At 36.6% G+C, this 14,440-nt stretch overlaps 1 protein-coding gene and 1 long non-coding RNA gene across 3 annotated transcripts in view; one reads left to right on the top strand and one right to left on the bottom strand.

Annotated features, from left to right (window-relative positions):
- Nucleotides 1–14,440, top strand: part of LOC103476307 (unconventional myosin-VIIa-like) — a 37,883-nt gene that overhangs the window by 10,110 nt on the left and 13,333 nt on the right. The window contains exons 9-27 of one of the 2 annotated variants that reach the window (XM_008428548.1): nt 224–337; nt 1,141–1,294; nt 1,370–1,446; nt 2,019–2,138; nt 3,131–3,273; nt 3,352–3,562; nt 3,653–3,788; nt 4,313–4,419; nt 4,536–4,577; nt 5,729–5,866; nt 6,799–6,957; nt 7,190–7,282; nt 7,500–7,594; nt 8,277–8,361; nt 8,693–8,911; nt 11,385–11,702; nt 12,656–12,865; nt 13,599–13,775; nt 13,849–13,938. In XM_008428548.1, coding sequence (XP_008426770.1) covers nt 224–337; nt 1,141–1,294; nt 1,370–1,446; nt 2,019–2,138; nt 3,131–3,273; nt 3,352–3,562; nt 3,653–3,788; nt 4,313–4,419; nt 4,536–4,577; nt 5,729–5,866; nt 6,799–6,957; nt 7,190–7,282; nt 7,500–7,594; nt 8,277–8,361; nt 8,693–8,911; nt 11,385–11,702; nt 12,656–12,865; nt 13,599–13,775; nt 13,849–13,938 — 2,688 coding nt within the window. The remainder of the gene's footprint in view (nt 1–223; nt 338–1,140; nt 1,295–1,369; nt 1,447–2,018; nt 2,139–3,130; nt 3,274–3,351; nt 3,563–3,652; nt 3,789–4,312; nt 4,420–4,535; nt 4,578–5,728; nt 5,867–6,798; nt 6,958–7,189; nt 7,283–7,499; nt 7,595–8,276; nt 8,362–8,692; nt 8,912–11,384; nt 11,703–12,655; nt 12,866–13,598; nt 13,776–13,848; nt 13,939–14,440) is intronic. The other variant, XM_008428549.1, reaches the window with a different exon arrangement.
- LOC103476306 (uncharacterized) lies at nt 12,792–13,830 on the bottom strand. The gene is made up of 3 exons (XR_535446.2): nt 13,740–13,830; nt 13,536–13,643; nt 12,792–12,879 (listed from the first exon to the last, which is right to left on the bottom strand). It is a non-coding gene; the product is annotated as an uncharacterized LOC103476306 (long non-coding RNA).

The raw sequence follows: 14,440 nt of genomic DNA, 5'->3' as shown, positions 1-14,440 counted from the left end.
GGATGGATGGATGGATGGATGGATGGATGGATGGATGGATGGATGGATGGATGGATGGATGGATGGATGGATGGATGGATGGATGGATGGATGGAAAAAATATATCTAAAACTGATTCATGCTGGAGGTGTTGCAGACATCTCCATATTTTCTGAGATTTTCTGAATTGATCTAAAAAATGTGAAAACTAACATGAATGCTGATTTGTTTTTCTCTCCTGTAGGCAGCCGATGAGAGGAACTACCACATTTTTTACTGCATGTTGAAAGGAATGGGTCCGGAGATGAAGGCTAAGCTGGGTCTGGGTCTGGCCAGGGATTACTGTTACCTCACTGCGGTAAAACTGACTGTTATTTACACTCACTGTATAAAACAACTCAGCCATTTTTACAGTTTTAAACCAGACAAAACCTTTTTGTCTTTAGTTCAGTTAAGATTAATAAATTACTAGAATACCATTTTTGAAATAATTTTTCTTAACCTTGAGTCGGTAAGTGATAAATGTCATTTCATTGAGATAAAGGGTAGGTTTAGTTAAGTGCTGAATTCTCTTTTCAAATGAAAAAGTAGTGGTAAGTCAGTTATTTTGTTGTTATTTCCTGACAAAACTAGTGCAACCATATCAAGTCTATAGGCCAACATTGACATTAGTCGCATCTCCATTAGCATTTTTTCTGTGTATTTTGAAGTACCACATTAGAAAAGGTTGACAGGAACGGCAAAATTTGAAATAACTTCCTCGATTTTGCAAAAAGGTTTTTACGCTCGCTTGAGGTAGTTTTCAGCTTTTCTGAAAAAGTTAAGGAGCTAAAGTTGGAAACAAATTGACCGAATAAGTTCTGATGTTGCAAGTATTCTCATCCACTGGTGGGTCTGTGCCTGTCCAGAGGCAAAAACTCCACAAAGTCCACACCTTGGGCCTTGAGAAAGGACTCTCTCCATTTTTCTGAGAAGTGTGGCTCATGCTAGCTGCCAACTTCTACTTCCTGCTTGTTACAGCCATGTGTAGCGTCAACATCTAACAAAATTCACTTTACGTAGCGTGGTTGATTCACTCCAAAAGTTACTCCAAAGGTTACTCAATAATGACACTGCTCTGGCCAAGAACTGTAAAAGTCTCCCTGTCCTCACTGTTTCCAGGGTAACTGTACTGAATGTGATGGCCGCGATGACCTGGCTGATTATTCCAGCATCCTGTCGGCCATGAAGGTGCTCATGTTCAGCGAGACAGAGAACGTGGAGATTTCGAAGCTGCTGGCGGCCATCTTGCATATGGGCAACCTTCGGTTTGAAGGTATGTGAATGCCTCAGAGTCATTATTACTTGTGGTTGCGTGGAGGTTCTTTAACCGTATTCTCGTTACCTGCAGCTCGTACATACGACAATCTGGACGCCTGTGTGGTTGTGAGATCTCCTGACCTAGTGACTGCTGCTTCACTCATGGAGGTTTGTTCCACTCTAGCAATACTGCCTATAAATTGATCTATTATATTGTCAAAACTAAATTGGTGCTCAAGGGCTGTAATTTTTCATGGACATATATAATCTGTATTAAAGCCAGTGCTTCAGCATTAGTGGAAGTGGTGTTTATGACTGATGCTTTAGAGTTAGTGCTAATTTTTTAGTTAGCAGTGCTAAAATGTTTGGACATTTTTTCAGTTTAAAGTAGAAAAATTTAGAATTTAGCATTCAGAACTTCATTTCTGACTGTAACTTCTATTTTATAGCCTTTTTAGACCCTAATTAATATGTTATACAACACTGATTCACAACAAAGGCTGTCTCATGGCACTTTACACAAATATGTCTCTTTTTGGTCCATAAAGGTATAACCAATCCAATAATATCTGATTACAGATGGATTTAAATTCAATTATTTATTTTTCAGTTTAATTTGATTGTGTGGTCTGACAGCAAACATTTCCCTTTTATCTGAATGTCAGTCTTCACAGCACAGATAACAAAGAGCCCATCCGTAAAAGAAAAAGCAACACATTTTGCGTGGTTCTGTACTGCAGGTGGAGCCGAAGGACGTGATGGTGTGTTTGACCACTCGAACCCTCATCACCCGGGGTGAAAGCGTCACCACGCCTCTCAGCGTGGAGCAAGGTCTGGACGTCAGGGATGCCTTCGTCAAGGTATTTATTATTTATGCTTTAAAGAGCAGCTTAATAAATCCAAACACAGAGTTGTGTTTCTGTGAGCTTCTTCCTAGAGGTTTGGTTGAATGTTTTATTCTTACATTAACTGCAGTTAATATAAGCCTCATCCACAAAAACTCACAAAATATGTGAGCAGAGCGGTTTCTGACCTATACCTTTCAGAATGTTTCAGTCATAAAAAATATTTAAAATTATTATTTTGTTTTTGCTTTTGCTTTTTTCATCAGTAAACAAGTGTCTGTGATTTGCTACTGGACTGTATGCTAATCCCCTATTTTTGAAAGGCAGACCCAAATATTTGTGCCATTATGTATGTGCTGTAATTTCTGAAAATAAATGAGAAATTTAGCATGTTGCATGCACACTGATGTGTGGTTTCTCCTTCTGCAGAGAATATAAACAGTCAAGGACTGTAAGGCAGCTAAAACCAGAAGTTATCAGCCAATCAGCTTGGGGCCAAAATGATCTGTTCTAGACAAGCTTTTTTAATACTTTGAAATCAGATTCAAATGTCACATTTAAAAGTTTTCTTGTGAACATTGTGACGTTTTTGAAGGACTCCACACCCACATATTCATATTTAACTTTTTTACATTTTGTCAAGCTACAACCATAAACATAAATGTTTTTGTTGAGATTTTGTTTGACAAACACAAAAAAGTGTATAATTGTGAAGCAGAAGAACAAAATGGTTTTCAAATGATTTTATAGGTAGATATTTAAAAATGTTTGTTGTGTGATTCTCCAGTACCTATTAACATCTATCTAAAGCACTCTGCTTCATCACACCTGAATTAAATTATTTAATAAGCGAAACTGTTTGCAGGATGTGTATTTTTTGTCAGAGTAGTAACTCTGCTGATGGAGGGGAGTCCCCTCAGATCAGTCCTTCAGTCTGTCTCCAGATAGGTTTGTGTTCTCGCAGCTAAGCTAATGTAGGTTTTCTGACTTTATGCTTTATTATGCAGGGGATCTACGGCAGACTGTTTGTCTGGATAGTAGATAAAATCAACGCAGCCATTTACCGACCTCCTTCCTGCGAGAGTAGTGTCATCAGAAGGTCTATCGGACTACTGGACATCTTCGGCTTTGAGAATTTTCTCGTCAACAGGTGATGAATCAATTTTTTTTCGAGGGTTAAACTTTTTTTAAGGTGATTTTTTTCTGAATTGTCTGACTGCTTGTGTAGCTTTGAGCAGCTGTGCATCAACTTCGCCAACGAAAACCTGCAGCAGTTCTTCGTTCGCCACGTTTTCAAGCTGGAGCAGGAGGAGTACAACCTGGAGGACATCAACTGGCAGCACATTGAGTTCACAGACAACCAGGAGGCGCTGGACATGATCGCCAACAAACCCATGAACATCATCTCCCTCATTGATGAGGAGAGCAAGTTCCCAAAGGTACGACTCAAAGGATCAAACAGTTTTATTCTGCAAAGTTATGTGTGGTGTAAAGAACCTGAAAACAGTTTCTTGTCCATCTTTTGTCAGGGAACCGATGCTACGATGTTGTATAAGCTCAACTCACAGCACAAACTCAACACCAACTACATCCCTCCGAAAAACAGCTACGAAACCCAGTTTGGCATCCAACACTTTGCTGGGGTGGTGCATTATGAATCCAGAGGTTTGTTCATCCCAATCAGAGATTAATCTTCTAATTTATGGTCTGCATTATAGTTAGTTATGTTTAATTATATTAAACTAATCTGTCTCATAATCCATCAGAAATCCTGCTATCTACATCTGAAATGTCTTTATACATATATAAAGACCTACAAATCAGATCAAAACTATTTTTCTTTAAATGCACTACCTAATGCAATCATGCACTCTTTTGAGTTAATTCAGGCTGAAGTTCAAGACATGATGGTCTGTAGTAAAACAGAGATAATCTTATAACTAGTTAGTCTATAAAGCCCTCCAACTATGAACCTGCTTATAGTAAATCATGTGAATTGTACAATAATAAAAAATAGAACAGAAATTGCTCAGAAAAAGAATGATGCATTTGGAGCATATTTATCAGATAATTTGCACAAAGTTTACAGACTTAATCTTTTGTCAAGATTGTTTGTGTGTGAAGCTTTTGTTCAATCCGAATGAGTCAACCAAACCCTCTCAGTGTTTCCCATTTCATTCATCCTTCAGGATTTCTGGAGAAAAACCGCGACAGCCTCCACACCGACATCATCCAGCTCGTCCACTCGTCCAAGAACAAGTTCATCAAGCAGATCTTCCAGGCCGACGTTGCTATGGTAATTCCTGTTTCCTTTCTGTTGTCGTTCAAGGTGATGACGGGTGGTGCAGCGCAGCACCTCACACATCCTCTCACTCTTCTGTCTCCTCTGTGTTTTTACTTTTTAAACATCAGTTTCTTTGTGGCTATCAGCAGCCCAGCACCTCCGCTCCCAAGGTAACATCGACAAACTTTGGTGTCTGTGTTTGCTTAACTTCAGCCAAAGTCCAGCAGCGTGACTAGCAGCCTCCCACTCCACTCGTTAGTCCTTTTCTCCACAGGAATATGGCTTGTTGCAGTAAACAGCAACTTTTATAAGCTACTTAATTATATGTATATATTAAAAGTCGTATCTGTGTCAATGATAAAATATTTCCTTATGCTGTAAGTCTCAAAATCTTCCAGAGTTAATACTCTTTTTCAAAAAAATTAATTTTGTGCAGTTTTGGCCAGAATATCATGTGCATCTTCATGCACAGGGACTCGTTTCCAGGCATCTATAATGTTACACTGTCAACTGGAATGTAACTGGAGCAGGTTAAAAGAAAACTTGTTTGAGGTTTGAAGAAACTGCAGCTTTTTAACAGACATCTTGTGAAGATTTTTCCTTTCCCCTGACTTTCTTTGTGCTACAGCAACATGTGCCCTCTCTGTCCTGTGTTGTGCATTGTACACAATATTTGTTAATGTGGTGAATTTCCTGATAAATACATGAAATCTAATAAATTGGTTATCTTTATCAGTGGAAATATGGGTAAGTATGTTGGTCAGCTGATCTACAATTATTTGGTAAAAAGATTTATAGAGTCTGGTAAAAATAAGGGGACATTTCACATAACTGAATGTTTCATTCATAAAGTTTCAGCTGTTATTGGGACAAACGGTGATCAACCATTCTCGATTACCATATTTTCAATCCTATTTTAGGGATGAAAGATTTTACTGTATGATTCGAAGTACTTGCTGCACATTATGACAATGCCTTCTACATTTTGTGTCAGATTCAATCATCCATCCATCCATCCATTTTTTTACACCTTTGTCCCTCAGTGAGGTCGGGAGTGTTGCTGGTGTCTATCTCCAGCTAACGTTCCGGGCGAGAGGCAGGGTTCACCCTGGACAGGTCGCCAGTCTGTCGCAGGGCCAGATTCAATCATGCTTTTAATTTTCCTTTAGTTGATTTTCTTTTAAGCATTTTTACTGTTACAATATTGTTAACTCATTTGTGGTTTGCAGTATCTTTCTTCCTTTTTATTAGTTATTTATTTTATTTATTAATATTTTTTTGTTTTACCAGTTTGTTTGTTTGTTTTACACTGTATTTTTAGGGTGTTGAAACAAGAAAACGTTCTCCAACTCTGAGCAGCCAGTTCAAACGTTCCCTCGAGATGCTGATGAGGACGCTCAGCGTGTGTCAGCCGTTCTTCGTTCGCTGCATAAAACCCAATGAGTTCAAGAAACCAATGGTAAGAGTCTCTAACCAGTGACTTCTATGCAGTCATCCACAAACAAAGCGATCCCTCATGGTAGGTTAAGCTAAGAAATGATCAAACTCACTGTGGTGAGCACAGTGAACCCCGTAAAGGACTAATATAACATATTGTCATTGTAAAAACTAAAAATTATATTATTGATTGTCTGTTCTGAGATTTTCGAAGAGTAAAATGTAGCATAAAGATGAAAGAAAAATGTGATTATCAGAGTTGTTAGGAGGAGGATGTTTGCAAATAAAAGTTGCCTGTATCAAATTGACATTCATTTTTTCCTAAAATAAGCATTTGCTCTGTCATTTGCATGCACCAAATTTTGTTTTAACATCTGATTTATTCTTTTCTTCCCCTGCAGTGGACAATTCTTTAGAAGATTTTTCCACTTCAGCGTTGTTACCTTTTAAATAAACAACAAAAAATTATCAGCTATATAACACTACCACCTCTCAAATTTTTGATAATGTTTTATTTATAGTTTATTTCTTTCCAAAATCTCAACACAATTAATAAATGCTGATGTAACCTTTCAGAATAGAGCTTGTTAGTCTAATGTAGCAACAGCTAACTTCACTCTGAGCTCTAATACACAAATTCAACTGAAAACGTTAAAAATAACACAATTAAAACAACTAAATATGAATTTTTAAATGTGGTGTTATACCCATTTCACAGCTTTGGCACAATTAAATTCAAATCCTGTTTTTAGTCATGCTATGTTTGAAAATGCGTAGCAAAACTATAGACTTGCAGCATTTCCAGTCTCCATTTTTGGCCAAATGCAAATAAATCTTCCCTTCTGTAAATTAATAATGACAAAATCAATCAGAACTTGAAACATTTTTATCCTGTATTTGTATTCTTTTTAGTTGATAATGACAAGTCGTGTGTTTCTGCATTATTTTCCTCAGTTATTTGACAGAGAGCTGTGTATTCGCCAGCTGCGCTACTCCGGCATGATGGAGACGATCCGGATCAGGAGAGCAGGTTATCCCATCAGATACAGCTTTGCTGAATTTGTGGATCGATATCGAGTCCTGATGCCTGGAATCAAACCTGCTCACATACAGGTAAACAGCACAATCTCTTTGGTTTTTGTCTTATTCTCTTTTTTATCACATCTCTGTGGAATCGGTTACATCGATATTCTTCTGTTTGCAGAGCATTAAAGCATTTTTGATAGATTTTATTTCGTTATTGACATTAATAGTAAAATGAAATCTTGAAATTTCTTTGTTTTTGTTTTTATAAAAACAAACAAAAGGTGTTCTACTAGTTTTCTTAAACTGTAACTTCATTCAGGATGACCTGAAGGGAACCTGTCAGCAGATAGTCTCAGCCCGGTTGGGAAAACAGGAAGACTGGCAGATTGGAAAAACAAAGATTTTTTTAAAGGTTAGTTTTCCTGTTATCAGTTGATGAAATACTGTGTCGAAATACAGTTCAGCGACATCTAATGTAGATCATTTTTCTGATTTGCAATGTGTTGCATGAAATTGTTTTTTATGGTCATAAATCTTATCATTCCATTAGAATTTGGCCGAGCCACCTGAGTTATTCTGTGAAGTCCTGATAAAGCTTACTTACTTCTCACTTTGTGTTTTCCTGTCAGGACCACCATGACATGCAGCTGGAGCTCGAGAGAGATAAAGCCATCACCGATAAAGTCATCCTCATCCAGAAATCTGTGCGTGGATTGAAAGCGAGGTTAGTGGAGAAATCATGGAAGCTGAGTGTTTTGAGAAATACGTTTTTTAAATTTCTTCTCTTCACAACATTTGCTTTCATTTTCCATTTTCTTCATAAAATCATAAACTGAGCTGATCCTTTTAAAGTAAAACTTCCCTGAAGGGCTAATATTTGATTAAATTGCTTTTAATGCTTCTTAAACTATTTGCTGCCAGCTTGTGGCAGTCGCCTATCCAATCTGTGGCATCAAGCATGCAGGTGAGTTTACTATGAATATAACTTCTAAAAACACCTAAGTTATTTTTTGAGCTTGGTATTTTTTATTTAAAACATTATTATAAGTCAAATATTGTGTTTGAAGAAAAACAAATCAAAGCCGTTTTATCATCTTGAGGCGTGAGTTTTCAAACCATGCTGCAACTGACTCCATAAACATAGAAAGGTGCATTGAAACAGTTGAAACATATTTACTAAATATAATAAAACCATGTCTTCAGCATCTTTAATCCTGCAACAAGTCATGAATATAGCAGAACATTTACATACAAACTTAAAAAAGGGGACCAACAGCTGAGCTATAGATGAAAATATATGTATAAATATCTATGAATGTCTATTAAAAGCTACTTATTGAAGTTCAAAGAATTGATTTTGCATGATGGAGTTGTGGTTTAATGTGTATTTTCTGTTTCTTTGACAGGTCAAACTTTCGCAGACTCAGGAGCGCTGTGGTTTTTATTCAGAAGGTCTGGAGGGGGTACAGGAGCAGGAAGAATTACCAAATTGTGAGTCGTTCTGATTCTTGGAGCGTTTTGTGTGGGGTTTTTTTTTAGATGCTAAAAGAGATGTTTTCTCTTAAAAGCTTAAGGAATGATAACAATAAAATATTGATTCTTAAAGGGAGTGTACTATGCAAAATTCACATTTTGTACGCTTTTGTACTTTTATTTGAGGTTCTTCTGCTACTAAAAACAGTGCTTAAAAAGGTGAAATTTCATCATCTAAAAATTATTTTATACAAAAAACGTAACAAACATATTTTGTACAGCCCATAGACCAATCCTAAAAACTTTCCTGGAAAAATCGTGACTTTTGGAATAAATGTTTCTCCGTCAGATGAAGTCGGGCTTCATTCGCCTTCAGGCAGTCTGCAGGTCCAGGAAGTACTACAGAAGCTACCGGATCACTCGCTGCCGCATCACCCTGATCCAAGCCCGCTGCCGGGGCTTCCTCGTCCGGCAGACCTTCTGGAGACGCCTCCGAGCCGTGTTGACCCTCCAGGCCTACACCAGAGGCATGATAGCCAGACGCCTCTGCCAGAGGCTCAGGGCCGAGGTAAATGGTTACTACGTTTACTACTGCTACCTGCACCTCATTGACCTGCCAGAAAGACACGGAGACTGGCTGTGAGGGAGTGCCTGTTAATAAATCTTTCAATATTTGTATACATTTATAACAGAATTACACCAGGAAGGAACAGAGGCCTGTGTGAAAGATATCCTTCCCTTTACATATCAGCCAGTAGCATCAAACACTTGCTGGTCAGGTTTTGGTTCAATGTTGCTGCCAACATTCCCTGTTTCTTCTTCTTCTATCCACCTGTCATTCTTTCTGTTGCCGGAATGACCAGAACAGGTGCTACAATACAGACATTTATGTTTTGTAACTTATAATTTACTCATTTGCCAAATATATTTTATAAATCAATCCAGTTTTAACTGTTAAAATTGTGTCTTGAAAACCTGAATTAAAAAAAAAAATCACTTTAGTACTATAAAACATACAGGTTTTATTTCTATAGGAAATACTGCCTCATATGTAATGTTATTAAAATTAGATAAATAAAGGCGTTTAAACAATATTAGGGCTGCAACTAACAGTTGTTTTTGTCATTGATTATTCTTAATCGAGTAATATAATAATATAGTAAGAAATAATTTGCACATTGTGCAGATTTTTCATTTAACCAGCCTATTTTATACAATATTTGAAATACTTAAAATGCCATAGTGTATACTTGATCATTTGTTGCAAAGGATACATCTGTAGCTGAAAAATACTTCTAACATCCAGATGTGAAAAGCTCAGTTCTTTTTGAGCCACTGACCATCGATTGAATTAATCATGTCTTATTTGCCTTCTAATTTAGTAATAGCAAATCTATTATTTAAAAATATGTCCTATTGCAGAGAAAATAATTAACATTTTCAGATTTAAACATACATTTGATGATGTTGAAAGGTTTATTAGTCTAAAAACTAAAGCATCATGTCTCTCAGATGTTTTGTTATACATTTCGCTGTCATTGTATTGAGTCATATCTGACAGAGATGCTCTGTCGTTTGTGTTTATGGGTTGAGGAATAGGAGCAAGACCTGATATAATTTTCTAACAGCAACATGTCTGCATTTCGGCATGAATACAATATTTTTATCCTCAAATGTCCAGTGGTTGTTTTTGGTTGATTTACTAAAATAATCAAACATTTTTAACTTTGCAAACTAAATATTGGGCTCTATTTACATGCTACTTGCTTATTTATTTTTAATCTTAAATTAATTTATTTTAAGATGTAAACTAAAAAGTCTGCTTTTTTAAAAACAATGGACCAGTTAAGTATAAGTTGGCTTATTCTTGATAAACATGAATACAAGTGAAGGTTCTTGAGTGCCCTGTACTGGCCTGGGGGCCTTAATAAGTGGCTCAGTTTGCTTTGCCTCTGGCTGGCTCTGCTTTATGAATGAAAACAATGGTGTTCATTGAAAATGAGCTGGAGCAGCATTCACTTCACATCATTATTACTATTATTATCATTATTGTTTTGTTCCCACTTGCTTTGTATTTTTGTTTTTATATGAATTTATTGTGGGTTTATCTTTTTTGCTTCGTCATCCTCGTGTGTTGCGCTTGGAAACGTGATGTCAGAAAGTATAACTATTATTACCTGTGGGCCTTAAATGATTCTACTGTGTTCTGTTTGTGTTTTGTTAAACAAATAAAAGTGTCTTTAAAAAAGAAAAGATTAAAGGTTTACAATTTTGATGTGTATTCACTGTTTTTTAATTTAACTACTGTGGACTCCAGGCAGCATATCAGAGCTGCTCAGACACATCTCTGCTAGATTACAACAAAATAAAAGTCATGAGTTGAATCAACTACGCTGGACTTCATAAAGGGGGATCAACATAATTCATCCTGCAGTAAAACTCACAATTATTTCTAGATACAAGTTTTGATTGTATTTGTTTTTTTTGTTTGTTTCTACAAATCTTTTTTTAATTATATCTTTTTTTTTTTTTTTCAAAGATTTGTAGTTTCTGTTCTGTATAATTTCAGAATATAAAGAAATTATAATTTTTGTTCTACAACATTTTCATGAATATAAATAAAATGTGGCTGTAAATTATACAAAAGATAAAATATTTATTCTTATTTGTAATACTACTAATAATTACTATTCAGTGTGTTTGCACCACCTTAGATGTCTTAAAAACTAAGTTGTCCTTAAATATGCTAGTCACAGGTCTATTAAATCTTGTATATTCTACATGTTTTATTACTATTATTGTTATTATTATTATTATTATTATTATTATTATTATTATTATTAATATTCTTATTATTTATAATGATAGAAAAAAGAAGTAGAGTAAAATCAACAAATAGGGAGCGTTTTTTAATTTGAAACAAAACAATAAGACTCTCTCTAACCAAACCTTTTTCTTTGAGGTTTGAGTAAGTCAGGAAGCAGCTGCAGTTTTAACGTCTTCGTCTGTGAACCGTGTTCTTCTGCTTTCTCATCTTAAAGCGTCAGCGGCGCCTGGAGGCCGAGCGGCAGCGTCTGGCCGAGGAGGAACAGCTCCGGAACCAGATGACGGTCCGGCGGGCCAAGGCGGAGGCCGAGAGGAAGCACCAGGAGCGGCTCTTCCAGTTGGCCCAGCAGCAGGAGGAGCGGGAAAGGGAGGAGAAGGAGGAGGCGCGCAGGAAGAAGGAGCTGCTTGATCAGATGGAGAGGGAGAAGGAGCAGCCTGTCGACCACTCCGACATGGTGGACCGGATGTTTGGTTTCCTCGGGGACTCCGGACCGCTCCCGAACCAGGACGGACAAGCGCCGGCTGGGTTTGAAGTACGTGTTCATGGTTTGATTAAATTTCTGCCAGAAAATTCATAAATTTTTATATTCATTTTCCAGAAATAACAAGGAAATTTCTGACCTCCAAAAATCAAAAATTTGCAATAAAAAATACAGAATTTGTAAGATTAGTCTTAGAGATTTTCAAGAAAAGATTTTAAAAAATTTGCAAGGAAAAACTCATTTCAGATTTTTTTTGTCAGAAATGTGTTCTGTTTTTTTTTTTTTGTCTTTATCTACGTACAGTGAACCTAATATGCCATCATACGTCTAAGCTTTGGTGAAAGTTAGATAAAATTATTCAAATACAAAGAAATATACCTGAAGCATCATTTAAACCAGGGGTGCCCAAAGTTGGCTTTGAGGGCTGGCATGCTGCATGTTTTAGTTCTCTCCCTATTGGTAGTAACAATCTTTTCAGCATGTAAATGTTCTCCTTAGGTCTCCAATGAGCCATCATTTGATCCAGGTGTGTTAAACCAGGGAGAGAACTACAACATGTGGGATGCTGGCCCTCGAGGACCGACTTTGGGCACCACTGATTTAAACACTTTAATCAATCACATTGACTCATTTGGAGGTTATGAGCAACCTTTAACTTTATTTAAACTCAATGAAAACCATTTGATGCATTGTACCTGATGTGAGTTAGTTTGATCCTAACTTACATCTGCAGAGGTCAAGATAAGAAAAGAAAGCCTGAGAATAGTGAAGAATTGAGTTAAGAACATCCTCTAAAATGTAAAAAAAAAAAAAAAAAACATTATCAAACAACATCATTGCATACATGTATTACCTTACCAAACTATAAAACACATAACACCAAAAACGGTTGTGGGTTTCACATGTTCTGCATGTTAAAATAATTCCCTTGTTTGTTTATCCTGATAGTAAATCTTGGTGTCGAGGTTCTGAAAGTGACATTCCACTATTCTGTGTTCCCTCAGGATTTGGAGCAAACTCCTCGGGGCGAGGAAGCAGAAGAAGAGATGCTGAATGAAGCTCCGCCATTACCCGACGAGGAAGAGGAAGATCTATCCGATTACAAGTTCTCCAAGTTCGCCGCCACCTACTTCCAGGGTCTTTCCACTCACACCTACATCAGGCGGCCGCTGAAGCAACCGCTGCTGTTTCACGAGGACGAAGGAGACCAGCTGGTGAGTTTCAGCTTCTGTTCAGATTGTAGTAAAGAAACAAGCCAAAGGGGGTGGCCATGTTTGTTTTCAGTTCAGGGTGGAGCAGAAATGTGAACAGAAATAGTTCTGGCATGCAGGAAAAATTGTGGCATGTTATTAATTAATTAATTTTATTTATATTGAGCCAATTCAGAAAAGATTTCAAGTCACAACATAAACAGTAAAAGTTGTATCCAATTATATAGAAAAATGTGTAATAAATATATCAAATTCATGCAGATTCAGCTGTACAGACAGATTGAATCAAATAAAGTTTGATTTAATCATAGTTAGAGTATAATGCAGTTAGAAATCTCATTTTTCTTGTTTAAATTATGTAACACTTAGGGAAATCTTTTTTTTATTTTTTTTATTTATGGTTTATCCAGACTGACCCAATAGGGTCAATATATCATATTTATTTTATATTTTATGGCTATTAGAAATTAGATCACAGCTAAGTGGTAGATGTCGGTGTTTCCCTCATATCCCTGGTGCAAAGGGCAGAATAAATAAAATATAAAACAAAAAAATATGCAATCAAAACAAAATACCTCTGAAAAACATGATAAATAATGTAGGGTGCTTTATCCAAGAACATTCATGGACAGTTTAGTGGAAGAAAAACATTGTGATTGAAAAATTGTCACACCAGAGTATCCTGTGATGAGCTCATCGAAGATCTGATTAAAACCTCTTTTTCCCTGTCTTCCAGGCTGCGTTAGCCGTGTGGATCACCGTGTTGAGGTTCATGGGCGACCTGCCAGAACCAAAATGCCAGATAGTCATCAACGACGGCAGTGAGAAGATCCCCGTCATGACCAAGATCTACGAAACCCTCGGCAAGAGGACCTACAAGAGGGAGCTGCAGGAGCTGCAGGTGGAGGAAGAGGTGAGGCGGTGCTGCTCAGCGTCTTATTGCTTATTTTCTGAGGAGGAAACTTGATCCACGTTTGTCTCTACAGAACAGCTCCATAGACTCTCAGAAGAGGAACAGCGTCAGACATAAGCTGGTGTCTCTAACTCTGAAGAGGAAAACAAAGATAACAGAAGAGGTCAGGTTTGTTCATGTTTACAAACTGGATTAGGGTTAATTCAGTGGTAAAAACAAAAGCATTATGGGTAAAATCTGCAGAAACCTTCGAAGAAGATATTTTGGTTCTATGTAAAGTTATCGATTGAATTCATGTAAAACTGATCTTATTGATTAACTAACGATTAATTAAAAAGTGTCCATTTTCTTAAAACCTTGAGGGTTATTTTGCATAAAGGGGCCAGCGTTCCACCAAAAATCATAGTTACAAAAGTCAAGCATTTTCAACTTTTGAAAATGAGAAAATTTACAAAAGTTGAAAATGTTCATATTTTTTCAACAATTTTTAGATTAATCTTAATTTTTTTTTTTTTTCTGGTACATTTTTGACTTCAAACTCAGAAATTTTCAAGTTTTTTTCTAAAAAAATTCTGAGTTTAATCTCAGAGTTTTTGTGTGGAAATTTACTCCTTTTTCATGGAGTGGAATGTTTCATAATATGCTGAATTCAAAAAATCTACTTC

The sequence above is a fragment of the Poecilia reticulata genome, linkage group LG14, assembly GCF_000633615.1.
Source record: "Poecilia reticulata strain Guanapo linkage group LG14, Guppy_female_1.0+MT, whole genome shotgun sequence".
Classification (NCBI taxonomy): domain Eukaryota; kingdom Metazoa; phylum Chordata; class Actinopteri; order Cyprinodontiformes; family Poeciliidae; genus Poecilia; species Poecilia reticulata.
Note: the sequence above shows the minus strand (reverse complement) of the source record. Positions and strands in the feature narration are given on the sequence as shown.